The following is a 12,881-nucleotide window of genomic DNA, read 5'->3' on the forward strand; positions in this document are numbered from 1 at the left end:
CCTTATCTAACATGCGTTTGTGGTTTTGGAACAAGGCTTTGCGATCTACTTTTCGGGTTTTGTTTAGTGCGTCGTCAACTTAGTTGGGTGGAAAATGACGCCCAATGAATGTGTTTGCTCAACTAGAATAATCACGGACACAACCGTTCTGGTTGGTAGCCAGAGCTGAACTGGCTGGGCTGCAGTTTAATATCGCGCGCCGCGATTCCGGGTGCGCTGTCGATGGCGGTAGTGGTGTGGCTACAGCTGCCCCCTCCTATGGAGTCGTTGTAAAGCGACGACTGGTGACTAGGCGCTTGGACCATGTTACATGCGGACGGGAAGGGCTCGAATGGGCTGGCGACGGGTCTCCAGGCTGACTTGTGGGAAGCGGGGCGGAGGGACCAAGCGATGCGATGGCCGGCGAGGTGGAGGCGTCGATGAAGGCAGGTTTTAGACGGTGGAGGGAAACGGTGTCTTCCCTGCCGTTGACGAGAAGCGTGAAGTAGGCTGGGGTTTTCCGCATGACGGGATAGGGCCCGGAGTAAGGTGGCAGCAACGGTTTCTTGACACCGTCGCAGCGGACGAAAACGTGCGAGCAGCCGTCAAGGTCGGGGGGTTGGAAGGCGTTAGAGACACGACTGGAACGGGGAGGGGTTGGGCGGAGAGCGTCCATGGTGTGCCGGAGCCGGGACAAGTAGTCGGCGGGAGCCAGGAGCGGCAGGGTAGGCGAGGCTTCAAGCAGGTCAGCGGGAAGGCGTAGGGGGGCACCATAAACAAGATCTCCAGTGGTGCAGCGGAGGTCGGGCTTGAAGGATGTTCGGATGCCCAGAAGTACGAGGGCAGAGCTTCTGGCCAGGGGGTGTGCTGGGCGGCGCGTAGGGCGACCTTCAGCTGCCGATGGAGCTGCTCAACGAGGCCATTGGATGCGGGATGATAGGCAGTTGTGCGGGAACGCGTCGTACCAAGAGTCCGCATGAGGTTGGTAAAGAGGGATGAGTCGAACTGAGGACCTCTGTCAGTGGTGATGACAGAGGGTACCCCGAAGCGTGATATCCACGCACTGATGAGCACTTGGGCGATGGTGGGGGTGGTAGCATCGCTGATGGGGACGGCTTCCGGCCAGCGCGTGTATCGGTCGACGATGGTGAGAATGTACCGGAAACCCTGGCCAATGGTAGGGGGCCAACAAGGTCTATATGTATGTGGTCGAAGCGGCACGACGAGAGTGGGAAAGCAGAAGGAGCCAAGCGAGTGTCATGATGGACCTTGTTCCGCTGGCAGGATAGGCAGGTCTGGACCCAGCGTTTGATGACCCTCTTCATGTGGGGCCATTCATAACGCTGGGTAATGAGCCGCTGAGTAGCGAGTATGCCTGGATGGCAAAGATGGTGGAACGAGGCGAAGACGGCACGCCGAAGGGGAACGGAGACAAAAGGACGAGGGCGGTCCTGGGACGTGCCGAAGGCAACAGCCGTCGTGTACCAGGAAGGTGGACGGCCTCGATCTTCAAGGATGTTGAGGTTGAAGCGCGAAAGGCGGCAAGTTCAGGGTCAACAAGCTGTGCCTGAGCCAGGGTGTCCACCGAGAGTGGTTCGTGGGTGGAAGTGCGCTCGGCTTGCGTGAGCGAGCTCAGGCGACTGAGGGCGCCAGCAACAGTGTTTGCGGCGCCACTGATATGCTGTATGACGGTGGTAAACTCTGATATGAAGGAGAGATGCCGGACTTCACGGGGGGTGTACCCAGAAGCACAGGACGGCAAGGCGTACGTCTGGGGCTTATGATCCGTAAAGACTGTAAATGGACGGCCTTTAAGAAAATGGCGAAAATGTTTGATTGCGAGGTAGATGGGATATCTATCGGGGACTGTGGCACGGTTGAGAGCACGATAGTCTCCACATGGTCGCCAGTCGCCTGTCTTCTTCGGCACCATGTGGAGCGGCGACGCCCATGTACTCGAGGAAGGGCGGATGATGCTGAGTTGAAGCATGTGATCAAACACCGCTTTGGCTACCTTGTACTTCTCGGGTGCGAGTCGGCGTGGGCGGAAATGAACAGGTGGGCCCTGGGTGATCACATGGTGCACGACTTCATGCTGCGCCGGTTTCATGCAGTCAGGTGGGCGAGAAAGAGCAGAGTACCCCTTAAAGATGGACGCTAGAGAAGAGTCGGGGGCAGTGAATCACAACAGGGGCGATGGAGGAGCAGGCAGCTGAAGAGCGTGGACAGTGAGAGATGTGGTGCTGTCTATGAGGCGCTTTCGGGACACATCAACAAGGATTTTGCAGTGCCGCAAAAAGTCAGCGCTGAGGATGGCCTGGGTAACGCCGGCCTCGAGGAAAAGCCAGCGGAAATCTCGCCGGAGGCCGATGTTTAGAGTAAGTGACTGTTGGCCGTAGACTGGGATTGTTGACGCGTTGGCGGCTTTGACGGTGAAACAGCGCTCTCGAAATCCGCGGTAAGAACGGGGAGCGGGGATGACGCTGACCTCGGCACTTGTGTCGATCAGGAACCACATCCGAGATATACGGTCAACAATGCAAAAGAGGCGGCTGTCTTCGAGGCCGTGTCCACCAGCCACCACTAGTGGTGGGCCGGGGAGTTTTCCGAGGACGTGGTCCTCGGACGGATGCATAGGACGGGTAACCAGATGTTGGCTCAACTATAATAATCATGAACACAACCGTTCTGGTTGGTAGCCAGAGCCGAACTGGCTGGGCTGCAGTTTAATATCGCGCGACGCGATTCCTGGTGCGCTGTCAATGGCGGTAGTGGTGCGGCTACTAACTTTTCCCTAAGTTCAGCTAGATTTCTGTCCAAGTCATCCTCACTGGAACAGATGCGCCTGTATCGTAGTGCTTGGCTGTAAGGGATGGCAAATTTAGTATGATGCGGGTGACAACTGTTAAATGCTAGATACTGTTGAGAGTCCGTAGGTTTACGGAACAGGTCTGTGGACAAGACCCCGTTGGCTAACTTTACTTGGACATCGAGGATGTTAACAGTTAAAGGGGAATAAGAATGGGTCAACTTGATAGCCGGATGTGTCGCTGATAAATGTGATTAGGTCATCTTCTGAGTGTGGACACATCATGAAGATGTCAAGGAACCGTTTGTAAAGCGTGGGTTTCTTTACGCGCTTAGAGAGGAATTCCTCCTCTAGAGCTCCCATAAAAATATTTGCATAGTTAGGTACCATTTTTGTACACATAGCCGTGCCATGAACTTGCAAGTAGTGCTTACCGTCAAATTCGAAGTTATTTTTCAGAATAAGATTGAGAAATCTGCACAGGACACACCGATCGTGGGAGGTATCAGAATATTTTGAAAACGCTCTTCCAGCTGCAGCAATGCCATCTTTGTGGTGAATGTTAGTAATAAAGAGAGAAAGCATCCAGCGTGACTAGCAAACTGGAAAAAGGAGGCTTACATTCACTTAATACTTAAAGAAAGTGATAGGTATCCTTAATGTAGGATGGTAGTTTACGAGGTATGTCTTTAAGAAGGTGGTCAACAAAGCTTGAAATGTTCTCGGCAGCTGAACCGTTACATGAAACTCTTGGGCGCACCGGATTTCCAGGTTTATGGATTTTAGGGAACATATAAAACCTGCCCGCTGCAGGGTCTTTGGGGAGTAGATAGTGGGGAGTAGCGCATGGGACAGAATTTCCCTCAGCCACCGCGGGGAACCTACAGACGCGCTTGCAACCTGCACGATAACCTAGTTAGATCTAAGGTTAGCCATGCAGCGCATCCTTGAAACGGCTGCCCCCCGTACGATGGTCGCAGGCGCCAAATATGCAAATTAATGCAAAGCACCCAAGTACTTAAAAGCACTAATTTCAATTTTTTTTGTCAAAGTTAATGGTGACTTTGACTGTAATTCATCTAACGTCATTTATGTCATACAGTGGGGCATGTGCCAAGCACACTACGTAGGTCAGTCTGAAACAACATTTCGGATCAGGTACAACAACCACCGATCTGACGGTACAAAAAAAGCCAAACCTCCCGGTCTCTCGCTATTTCAAACAACCAGGTCATTGACTAAATAATGTGTTGCTTTTCATTCTCCAGTCTAATTTTAGCTCAGATCGGTGCAGGGAACAACGCGAATCTTATCTCATTTACGAATTCGTATCAACCATTAACGAAAACCTGGGAGCACTTTCAACGGTAAGAATTGTTGTAGCCCCTTTTATGAGCTACACTTTCTTCCGTTTCGTTTCTTTTCCCTTTTCTATTTTTAGCAAAGTTCGAAGCAGCGCTCACCCTGCCCAGGAATTTTACCCAAAGCGGACAGTGACCTACGGCGAATGGCGTCACCACCCGGACTTGACCTTCTGGAATATTCCGGAATCTGACCCGCTGACAAACGCCCGTAACGATTATGACGTCATGTACCAAACCTATTTAAGTAATTTGTAACCACCTACGCATCTTTTGTCCTGACGAAGACAGTGCCACTGTCGAAACGTCTACCCCTTGACTATTTTACTTTTTAACGTCTCCCTATGTAATAAACTAGTGTTTCTAACTTCCCTAAAATCTGTTTCCGCGTCTTTTTTTTGAACTTCTATATATGTATATATAGTTGAAATAAATGGGAGACAGAAGACGAAAGTAGGGGAAGTAACAAAAAAGGGGGTTTATTAAAACTTACAAATTATAAAAGTTAGGGAGGATGTCTATGTTACGGCGGAAGCTCCGCCTTCTTCGGGACAAAAGAGCTAAATGTGGCTACGAGGCTGATAAGGGGCAAGAGAATGACGTGGTCGGTTGGGGGAAATTCCCGCCACCTGGCGGTTGTCAATTGGGGAAATTCCAGAGCGCTTTTGTGTCAGGTTCACGAGTGGGGTCATCGTCCGTGTGGGTCAGTGGGGATTTTTATCTGGCTGAAACGAGAAAAGGCAACAGGGTCTTATCTAGGTTGTTAAACTTCTTATTGTTGACAGCATGCCAGGGTCCTCGTTAATGGCCGATCGGAATTTGTAAATTAGGTAAGATTCCCGTTGTTCCCGGGAGCGGTCGGAGATAAAGTTCGATTGGAGAATAAAAACTGAGGCTTCGTTGATTGAATGTTCTGGTTGTTTGAAATGGCGTGAGACTGGAAGATTAGGTTTCTTGGTAACGTCCGATCGGTCATTGTTGAACATTCAGAAGACAGCCTATTGGAATTTATACGCGATTTCAATGAGTTCCATACTTCTATTAACTTCACTCACACCTATTCTCCCATCACTGTTAGCTTTCTTGATGTTCAAATTAAGCTAACCAATGGAGTTTTAACGTCTGATCTGTTCTGTAAACCCACAGACTCTCAGCAGTACTTGTCATTCTATAGTTGTCATCCTCGCCACACGAAACTGGCCATTCCCTACAGTCAAGCTCTTCGGTATAGGAGAACCTGCTCGAATGACGACGATCTGGACAGAAATTTAGAACAGCTGCAACAAACCTTTGTCGGTCGTCAGTATCCACCCGATCTAGTTCAAGATGCTCTCAACAGTTCGCAAGGCAAACCGTCTAAGCTTACTCGAGAAAAGACAAAACAAATCAGAAAGTAATGCTGTGAACTTAACTGTAACATTCGCCGGAAATATCCCAAACATTAACAACATACTTAGCCGCCACAACAGTATCCTTCTGCAGTCGGAACGCACGAAAAACATATTTCCTAATCCACCATGTGTCGCTTACAGACGTACACGTAACTTACAAGATAACTTGGTCCGCTCTAAAGAAAGCGAACTCATTAGCCCTCCGGCGGGCTGTCATCCATGTAATGGCGGGAGATGCCAGATTTGCAAGTTAATGCAGACCGCACAAACGGTCAGAAGTACGAATTCCAACTTTACCGTCAAGATCAACGCAGACGTAGACTGTAACTCATGCAACGTTATCTATGTAATCCAATGCAACACATGCCGGGCCCAATACGTGGGTCAGACAAAAACTTATTTCCGAATTAGATTCAACAATCACCGATCGGATGTTACCAAGAAACCTAATCTTTCAGTCTCACGCCATTTCAAACAACCAGAACATTCAATCAACGAAGCCTCAGTTTTTATTCTCCAATCGAACTTTATCTCCGACCGCTCCCGGGAACAACAGGAATCTTACCTAATTTACAAATTCCGATCGGCCATTAACGAGGACCCTGGCATGCTGTCAACAATAAGAAGTTGAACAACCTAGATAAGACCCTGTTGCCTTTTCTCGTTTCAGCCAGATCAAAACCCCTACTGACCCACAAGGACGATGACCCCACTCCTGGACCTGACACAAAAGCGCTCTGGAATTTCCCCAATTGACAACCGCGAGGTGGCGGGAATTTCCCCCAACGACCACGTCATTCTCTTGCCCCTTATCAGCCTCGTGGCCACATTTAGCTCTTTTGTCCCGAAGAAGGCGGAGCTTCCGCCGTAACGTAGACATCCTGCCTAACTTTTATAATTTTTAAGTTTTAATAAACTCCCTTTTTTGTTACTTCCCCTACTTTCGTCTTCTGTCTCCCATTTATTTCAACTATAATTACGTAGCCGTCCGATCCAACTCCAACTATACTCAACCCAACTCCCACTATATATATATATGTATATAATATATATGTGTATGTATATATGTGTATGTATATAAACGTTTGAGTTACAAACATATATATATATGTATATATATATGTTTGTAACTCAAACGTCGCCATGCCAGTACTGGACACCTGTTTCGGCCTTGTTGGGCCTCATCAACAGTACGCAGGCAGCCAAAGAGCTCCGGCTATTTTTTTCATTTTATATATATGTATATATTTGTAAGTCAAATGTCGCCATGCCAGTACGAGACAGCTATTTCGTCCTTCCTGGGCAGTACGCAGGCAGGCAACGTTTGACAGGATGGCGTCTGAAGGTCACGTAACACGTGATTCCTTCTCTCAGGGTGAGCTAAATCACCACCGAAAGCCCAGTGAAAATCCAGTGAAGTATACTAGGGAAACAAATAGCCGGAGCTCTTTGGCTGCACGTATATCACATGTTGGTAAGACAAACGTCTCCATGCCATTTCTGGACAGCTGTTTGGCCTTCTTGGGCCTCATCAGCAGTACGCAGGTAGGCAAGGTTTGACAGGATGGCGTCAGAAGGTCACGTAACACGTGATTCCTTCCGTCAGGGTGAGATAACTCACTCACTGAAAGCCCAGTGCAAAGCCAGTGAAGTATAAAAGGAAAAAAATAGCCAGAGCTCTTTGGCTGCACGTATAGCATATGTTTGTAACTCAAACGTCGCCATGCCAGTACTGGACAGCTGTTTCGGCCTTGTTGGGCCTCATCAACAGTACGCAGGCAGGCAACGTTTGAGTGGATGGCGTCCGAAGGTCACGTAACACGTGATTCCTCCCGTCAGGGTGAGATAACTCACTCACTGAAAGCCCAGTGCAAAGCCAGTGAAGTATAAAAGGAAAAAAATAGCCAGAGCTCTTTGGCTGCACGTATAGCATATGTTTGTAACTCAAACGTCGCCATGCCAGTACTGAACAGCTGTTTCGGCCTTGTTGGGCCTCATCAACAGTACGCAGGCAGGCAACGTTTGAGTGGATGGCGTCAGAAGGTCACGTAACACGTGATTCCTCCCGTCAGGGTGAGATAACTCACTCACTGAAAGCCCCTTGCAAAGCCAGTGAAGTATAAAAGGAAAAAAATAGCCAGAGCTCTTTGGCTGCACGTATAGCATATGTTTGTAACTCAAACGTCGCCATGCCAGTACTGGACAGCTGTTTCGGCATTGTTGGGCCTCATCAACAGTACGCAGGCAGGCAACGTTTGAGTGGATGGCGTCCGAAGGTCACGTAACACGTGATTCCTCCCGTCAGGGTGAGATAACTCACTCACTGAAAGCCCAGTGCAAAGCCAGTGCAGTATAAAAGGAAAAAAAATAGCCAGAGCTCTTTGGCTGCACGTATAGCGTATGTTTGTAACTCAAACGTCGCCATGCCAGTACTGGACAGCTGTTTCGGCCTTGTTGGGCCTCATCAACAGTACGCAGGCAGGCAACGTTTGAGTGGATGGCGTCCGAAGGTCACGTAACACGTGATTCCTCCCGTCAGGGTGAGATAACTCACTCACTGAAAGCCCAGTGCAAAGCCAGTGAAGTATAAAAGGAAAAAAAATAGCCAGAGCTCTTTGGCTGCACGTATAGCATATGTTTGTAACTCAAACGTCGCCATGCCAGTACTGGACAGCTGTTTCGGCCTTGTTGGGCCTCATCAACAGTACGCAGGCAGGCAACGTTTGAGTGGATGGCGTCCGAAGGTCACGTAACACGTGATTCCTCCCGTCAGGGTGAGATAACTCACTCACTGAAAGCCCAGTGCAAAGCCAGTGAAGTATAAAAGGAAAAAAAAATAGCCAGAGCTCTTTGGCTGCACGTATAGCATATGTTTGTAACTCAAACGTCGCCATGCCAGTACTGGACAGCTGTTTCGGCCTTGTTGGGCCTCATCAACAGTACGCAGGCAGGCAACGTTTGAGTGGATGGCGTCAGAAGGTCACGTAACACGTGATTCCTCCCGTCAGGGTGAGATAACTCACTCACTGGCACTGGGCTTTCAGTATTTTATACTCAAATAATATCAAATATATCAAATATTTTATGAAAATATCTCTTTTTGCTAAGATAACTGCGTGTGAGAGCAGAAAACCAAATTGGGTATTTGCGCCGACGTGATATGGTATATGGGACAAACTCAGAAATAGCATTTCTAATCATGTTGGTGAAATTCAACACTGCATCATCAGGATCAATACAGTTATATACAGACGAGAAATTGCATGCCGCAAAATGGTGACACAGATCAACATAATCTCCCTTACGCAGATCCAGTCGAGGGGTAGATGACAATGAATGTACGCGCGCACACATGAACAGAAGAAAGAGGGGAGGATGGTAAGTGTCAACCGGAACAATGGTGTAGGAAGACAAGTGTAGGAAATTACGATCCTCGTTAGGTATGTTGTTCAACTGAGCTAGTTTATGAAAGCGCGCGAAATCGAGAAGAACATTACCCAGATCAAACGCAGAACAATTACGTGGCACTCTGTCATTAATGAAAACACCAGGAGCATTAAAGTCACCAAGAATTAGCACTGTGGAATTAACATTCATAAGCCTCTGCCCTATTGCGAGAAAATAGTTTTCAATAACCGTTACATTAGAACCTGGAGAAAAATAATGCACACCTATTAAGATTCTGTCGTTATCACGAAAGCAACATTCAGGCCAAACACATTCCGGTACAAGATCCAGATCAGAGCGACGAGATACATTGAAATGAGACCGAACAGCAATAAGTGAACCACCACTCCTCTTATTTTGAGTTTGACAGCGATCGGACCTATGAACAATATAAGACGAAGGAAAAAAAGAGGAACTGGGTATACCTGGCCACAACCATGTTTCAGTGAAGCATATGACATCAAAACAGCATTCAATCACTCCATTAAAACACACTACATCTTCTGTCCTAAGACCCCGTACATTATTATAATAAACTCTACACTGAGTAACGCCAAACTGATTTTGCGGAAGTGAGCCGATTATCACCTGAAAGACACAAAGAAACTATTGTGCGGAGGCTACGCGTTGCCCTACGTCATCACTTGCAAAGATCATATGGGGACGCAAGGGACCAGTGAATTCGCGGAATAGACAGTCTTCAGGCCACAGATTCGCGTCCATCAATTTTTCAAAATCACTATCTTGGCAAGAAATGTGAAAGGAAGCATAGGCAGGGCTGCGGCAATTCAATGGCATTGTCCCGCAAGAAAGAGATTATGTCATCGGGGCCGGTAGAGGGACAAAGGCGTGTCACAAAGAGCGCCTTGCTCTTCTTGGCAACAGTGGATGACACAGCCTTGAGATGGGACACAGTTGAAGTTCCACGGGGGACCTCTTTCCTTTCGGGACGGCGTAAAGAGTTCATTGCAAAATGGAGGGCTGGGGGACTATTTGAGGTCGGCGGGGAAGGATGCTGCAATGGCGGCAGGCTAGCCAAGGGAGCTGAGGTGGGGCGCATGGCTTGTGGACGTCCGTTGCAAGCTTTGCCAGGGGCATAAGGCACAGAGTGCATGTGTTCAGGGTTAGATGGCTGTTGTTTTGGCAGCACGCATTCATTCGTGGGAACACTAGACGAAACCGGACGCACGTTGGGTTTAAGATGTCCGATTTCACGGCGCATTCCGTTCATCTGGATAGTGTTGCCCGCAAAGCCTTCTGTCACGATTTTCTTTAGGCTGCGGTTTTCATAACTTCGTGCGGATAACTTCATCCGTGAGGAGCGATACTTGTTTTTGCAAGTCTAGCACAGCGGAAAGAAGGTCGCAGTCGGGGGAAGATCCACGAGGATGCACGGCAGCGTTAGGTCTAGCGTCCCTACCATCATCAGCACGCACAGATCAGTCATCACACGTGAACGAAGCCATTCCAGAACACAATTCATCAAGTTTAGAAGCTAATACATCAACACACTTCACATGAAATTGGTGACAACACTTACAACAACGCATGAACTGCTTTTTGCCACTTATCTTCTCAGAGGAGAAAGCACACACTCCGGTTGTAGGCGCCATCTTGGACAAGCTAATCTTGTTTTTCAACGTGGATTATCTAGCTTGGTGCATTAGGCACTTTGTTCATGATCCTTGATTTTCGTTCTTACATTACTGTAAGCTGTATTTGATTGTCCACATCGCACTATCTAGTAGGGTTCTCCGTTGATGGGCACTCTTAAATAAATAAAGGTAAATAAATACCGCCCTTGTTTGGTAACTGTAACATGCGCTTTTAGTGTTAATAATTTAAATGTCGTGAATGCTCAGAAAGGAGCTAGTGTCCCTTCTTAGCTCACATGAAATTAGGGTATCTTCTTGGGTTGGCATGCTGCTTGTCTACCCTTGAACATTACCACTCCTTTGCGTTTTAAAACGCGCCTGTTTACCCACTTAGAAAGTGCATAGCATGGCAGTACATGTTCGGTGTCCCTCCCTTTATTTTTTGTCGGAAACAAACTCGTTGTTTAGTAAGGCTACTGATCGCTGGCTAGTACATGTAGCTCACTATCTTAGTATTTGGAGAGCTTCTGTTTCTTCCTTGCGGGAGACTGTCCTCTGCTCTCCAGTATTTATTCGCACAGAATGCAAGGAGCATTAGAGAATTATTTCCCTGTTACGACTATAGCCTATCAACTGAGTAGAAACGAAAATGCGCTTTACTTACTTAATGTCATCCCTGTGTGTCGTAATTGCAGAATGCTGTTTTAAAGTGGATGTGAGGCAAATGGGGAGGTTGTTCCAATCATGATATGTGGTAGGAACAAAGAGATCAGTGTTAGGTTTAACATGGGAATTCTCTTACTTCTACCTCTTTTTTTTTTTTCAGTGTTCAGTAGTAGAGGTGCGGGAGGTGCATGTGGGAGGATGAAGGACTTTAGTGTGCCGTGAATTTTTGTGGTGCATATCCTATGGAAAAAGCACTCTTGTGATTGGAACTATCTGTTGAATAGCTTGGTACGCATTTTCTTAAGAATAATCTGAAAGTGATATTTATGATTATATGACTGCGGCACGGTTATTTTGCAGCCAAGCATGTTGTTTTTCTGCAACAATTTTAGGCCACACCTGTAATGACAAACACTCTGTAACGTCATTGCGTCTTCACTTCACACAGTCACTCCATACAAAATCATCAATATCTATCAAGATGTAAATCAATATACGTACTATCTATACATGAGTGATTTAAGGTCTTTATGACCACTATAAGACGTTAAGATATCTCCTCGCCTTTATTGGGAAGTGCTCAGTCAGCAGTATAAAGGTCATCTTTACTAGTGCCGCCATACTGAATGTGTAATATGTGCAGTGGAGTGTGCATGTGGAGCTGCATTTCAATGTTAACAGGTGTTGTACTACATGTCCTGTATTTTCTTTCTTACAGGAGTATACCGTGTATCAGCCCTGCAGAGGTAGCAAGCTGAGGAACACAGCAACAACCTACAAGGAAGTCCTGGGGACTGCTTGGACAACAGCAGAAGTGTAAAGGACCGTTTTAATTGGTAAGCAGGTACACCTAATGTATGAGACACTGTAAATCTAAAATGTTGTTTTGATCCCTGCATATCGAACAGAGTTTCAACCTTTCCAAACATTCAATCAGACTTTCGGATTTTTACACCCTTTCTCTGTATGTACAGTTCTGGTCGATACTTTACTCTATGACTTCTGTCACACATTGCTGCATGACTTGCAAGTGCATTGAAGGAAGACACACAGAATTACATATCCTACAGTAGTGTTCCCACATGTGTAGGAATCAGTGCTTTTCACGCTTCAACCAAACGCCGTCACTCTGGTGACTGTGAAAATTACGGGAAGGATCTGGCAACATAGCTGCCATTAAAATTCATGTAAATTTTACGGCTACATTTTTCTTACGACACCGTAATTTTAGCCGGTGAAAAACAGCATTCAGGCTACATCAAAATTATCGTAAATTTAACGGGGCATTACTTCTCCCAAAATGGCTGTTACTTTAACGGGAAAATTCTGGCAACATAGCTGCCATTAGGATATACGAAAATTCTACGGTAATTTTTTTACAGTGTGGTTTTATCCTGATCCTGCGTTACGATGTAGTTTCTGCATATCTGATTGGAGCGGAAAACTGTTCTTTGTCCCGGGGAGTGAAATGATCACGAAACGCAAATCTCACTGCATTCATTACTCGGGTGCATTAAGCATGAACTGCATTTCAAGAGGACAAAGGTACAAATGCTTGCTGATACCCGTGTACAGGTTGGGACTAAAGTTTGCGGAACATGCGGGCAGCGTACTTCTTCGGCGCGACAGCCTA

The 12,881-nt window shown here is 47.2% G+C and overlaps 1 protein-coding gene across 1 annotated transcript; it reads right to left on the reverse strand.

The window, feature by feature from the left end:
* Window positions 1–256: 256 nt before the first annotated feature.
* LOC135373845 (uncharacterized) lies at window positions 257–1,304 on the reverse strand. The gene is made up of 3 exons (XM_064606901.1): window positions 1,248–1,304; window positions 945–1,146; window positions 257–885 (listed from the first exon to the last, which is right to left on the reverse strand). The coding sequence occupies exons 1-3, from the start codon at window positions 1,302–1,304 to the stop codon at window positions 257–259; spliced, it is 888 nt and encodes a 295-aa protein (XP_064462971.1).
* Window positions 1,305–12,881: the final 11,577 nt, after the last annotated feature.

This window comes from Ornithodoros turicata, unplaced genomic scaffold (assembly GCF_037126465.1).
Source record: "Ornithodoros turicata isolate Travis unplaced genomic scaffold, ASM3712646v1 Chromosome33, whole genome shotgun sequence".
Classification (NCBI taxonomy): domain Eukaryota; kingdom Metazoa; phylum Arthropoda; class Arachnida; order Ixodida; family Argasidae; genus Ornithodoros; species Ornithodoros turicata.

Excerpts from the sequence above, each read along its gene's own strand:
- LOC135373845 (XM_064606901.1), bottom strand. The coding sequence starts at position 1,304 with ATGAAGAGGGTCATCAAACGCTGGGTCCAGACCTGCCTATCCTGCCAG. Across the intron at positions 1,147-1,247 it reads TATCCTGCCAGCGGAACAAG|GGTTTCCGGTACATTCTCAC; the intron begins GTCCATCATGAC and ends ACCATTGGCCAG. Across the intron at positions 886-944 it reads CAACCTCATGCGGACTCTTG|CTCCATCGGCAGCTGAAGGT; the intron begins GTACGACGCGTT and ends CTCGTTGAGCAG.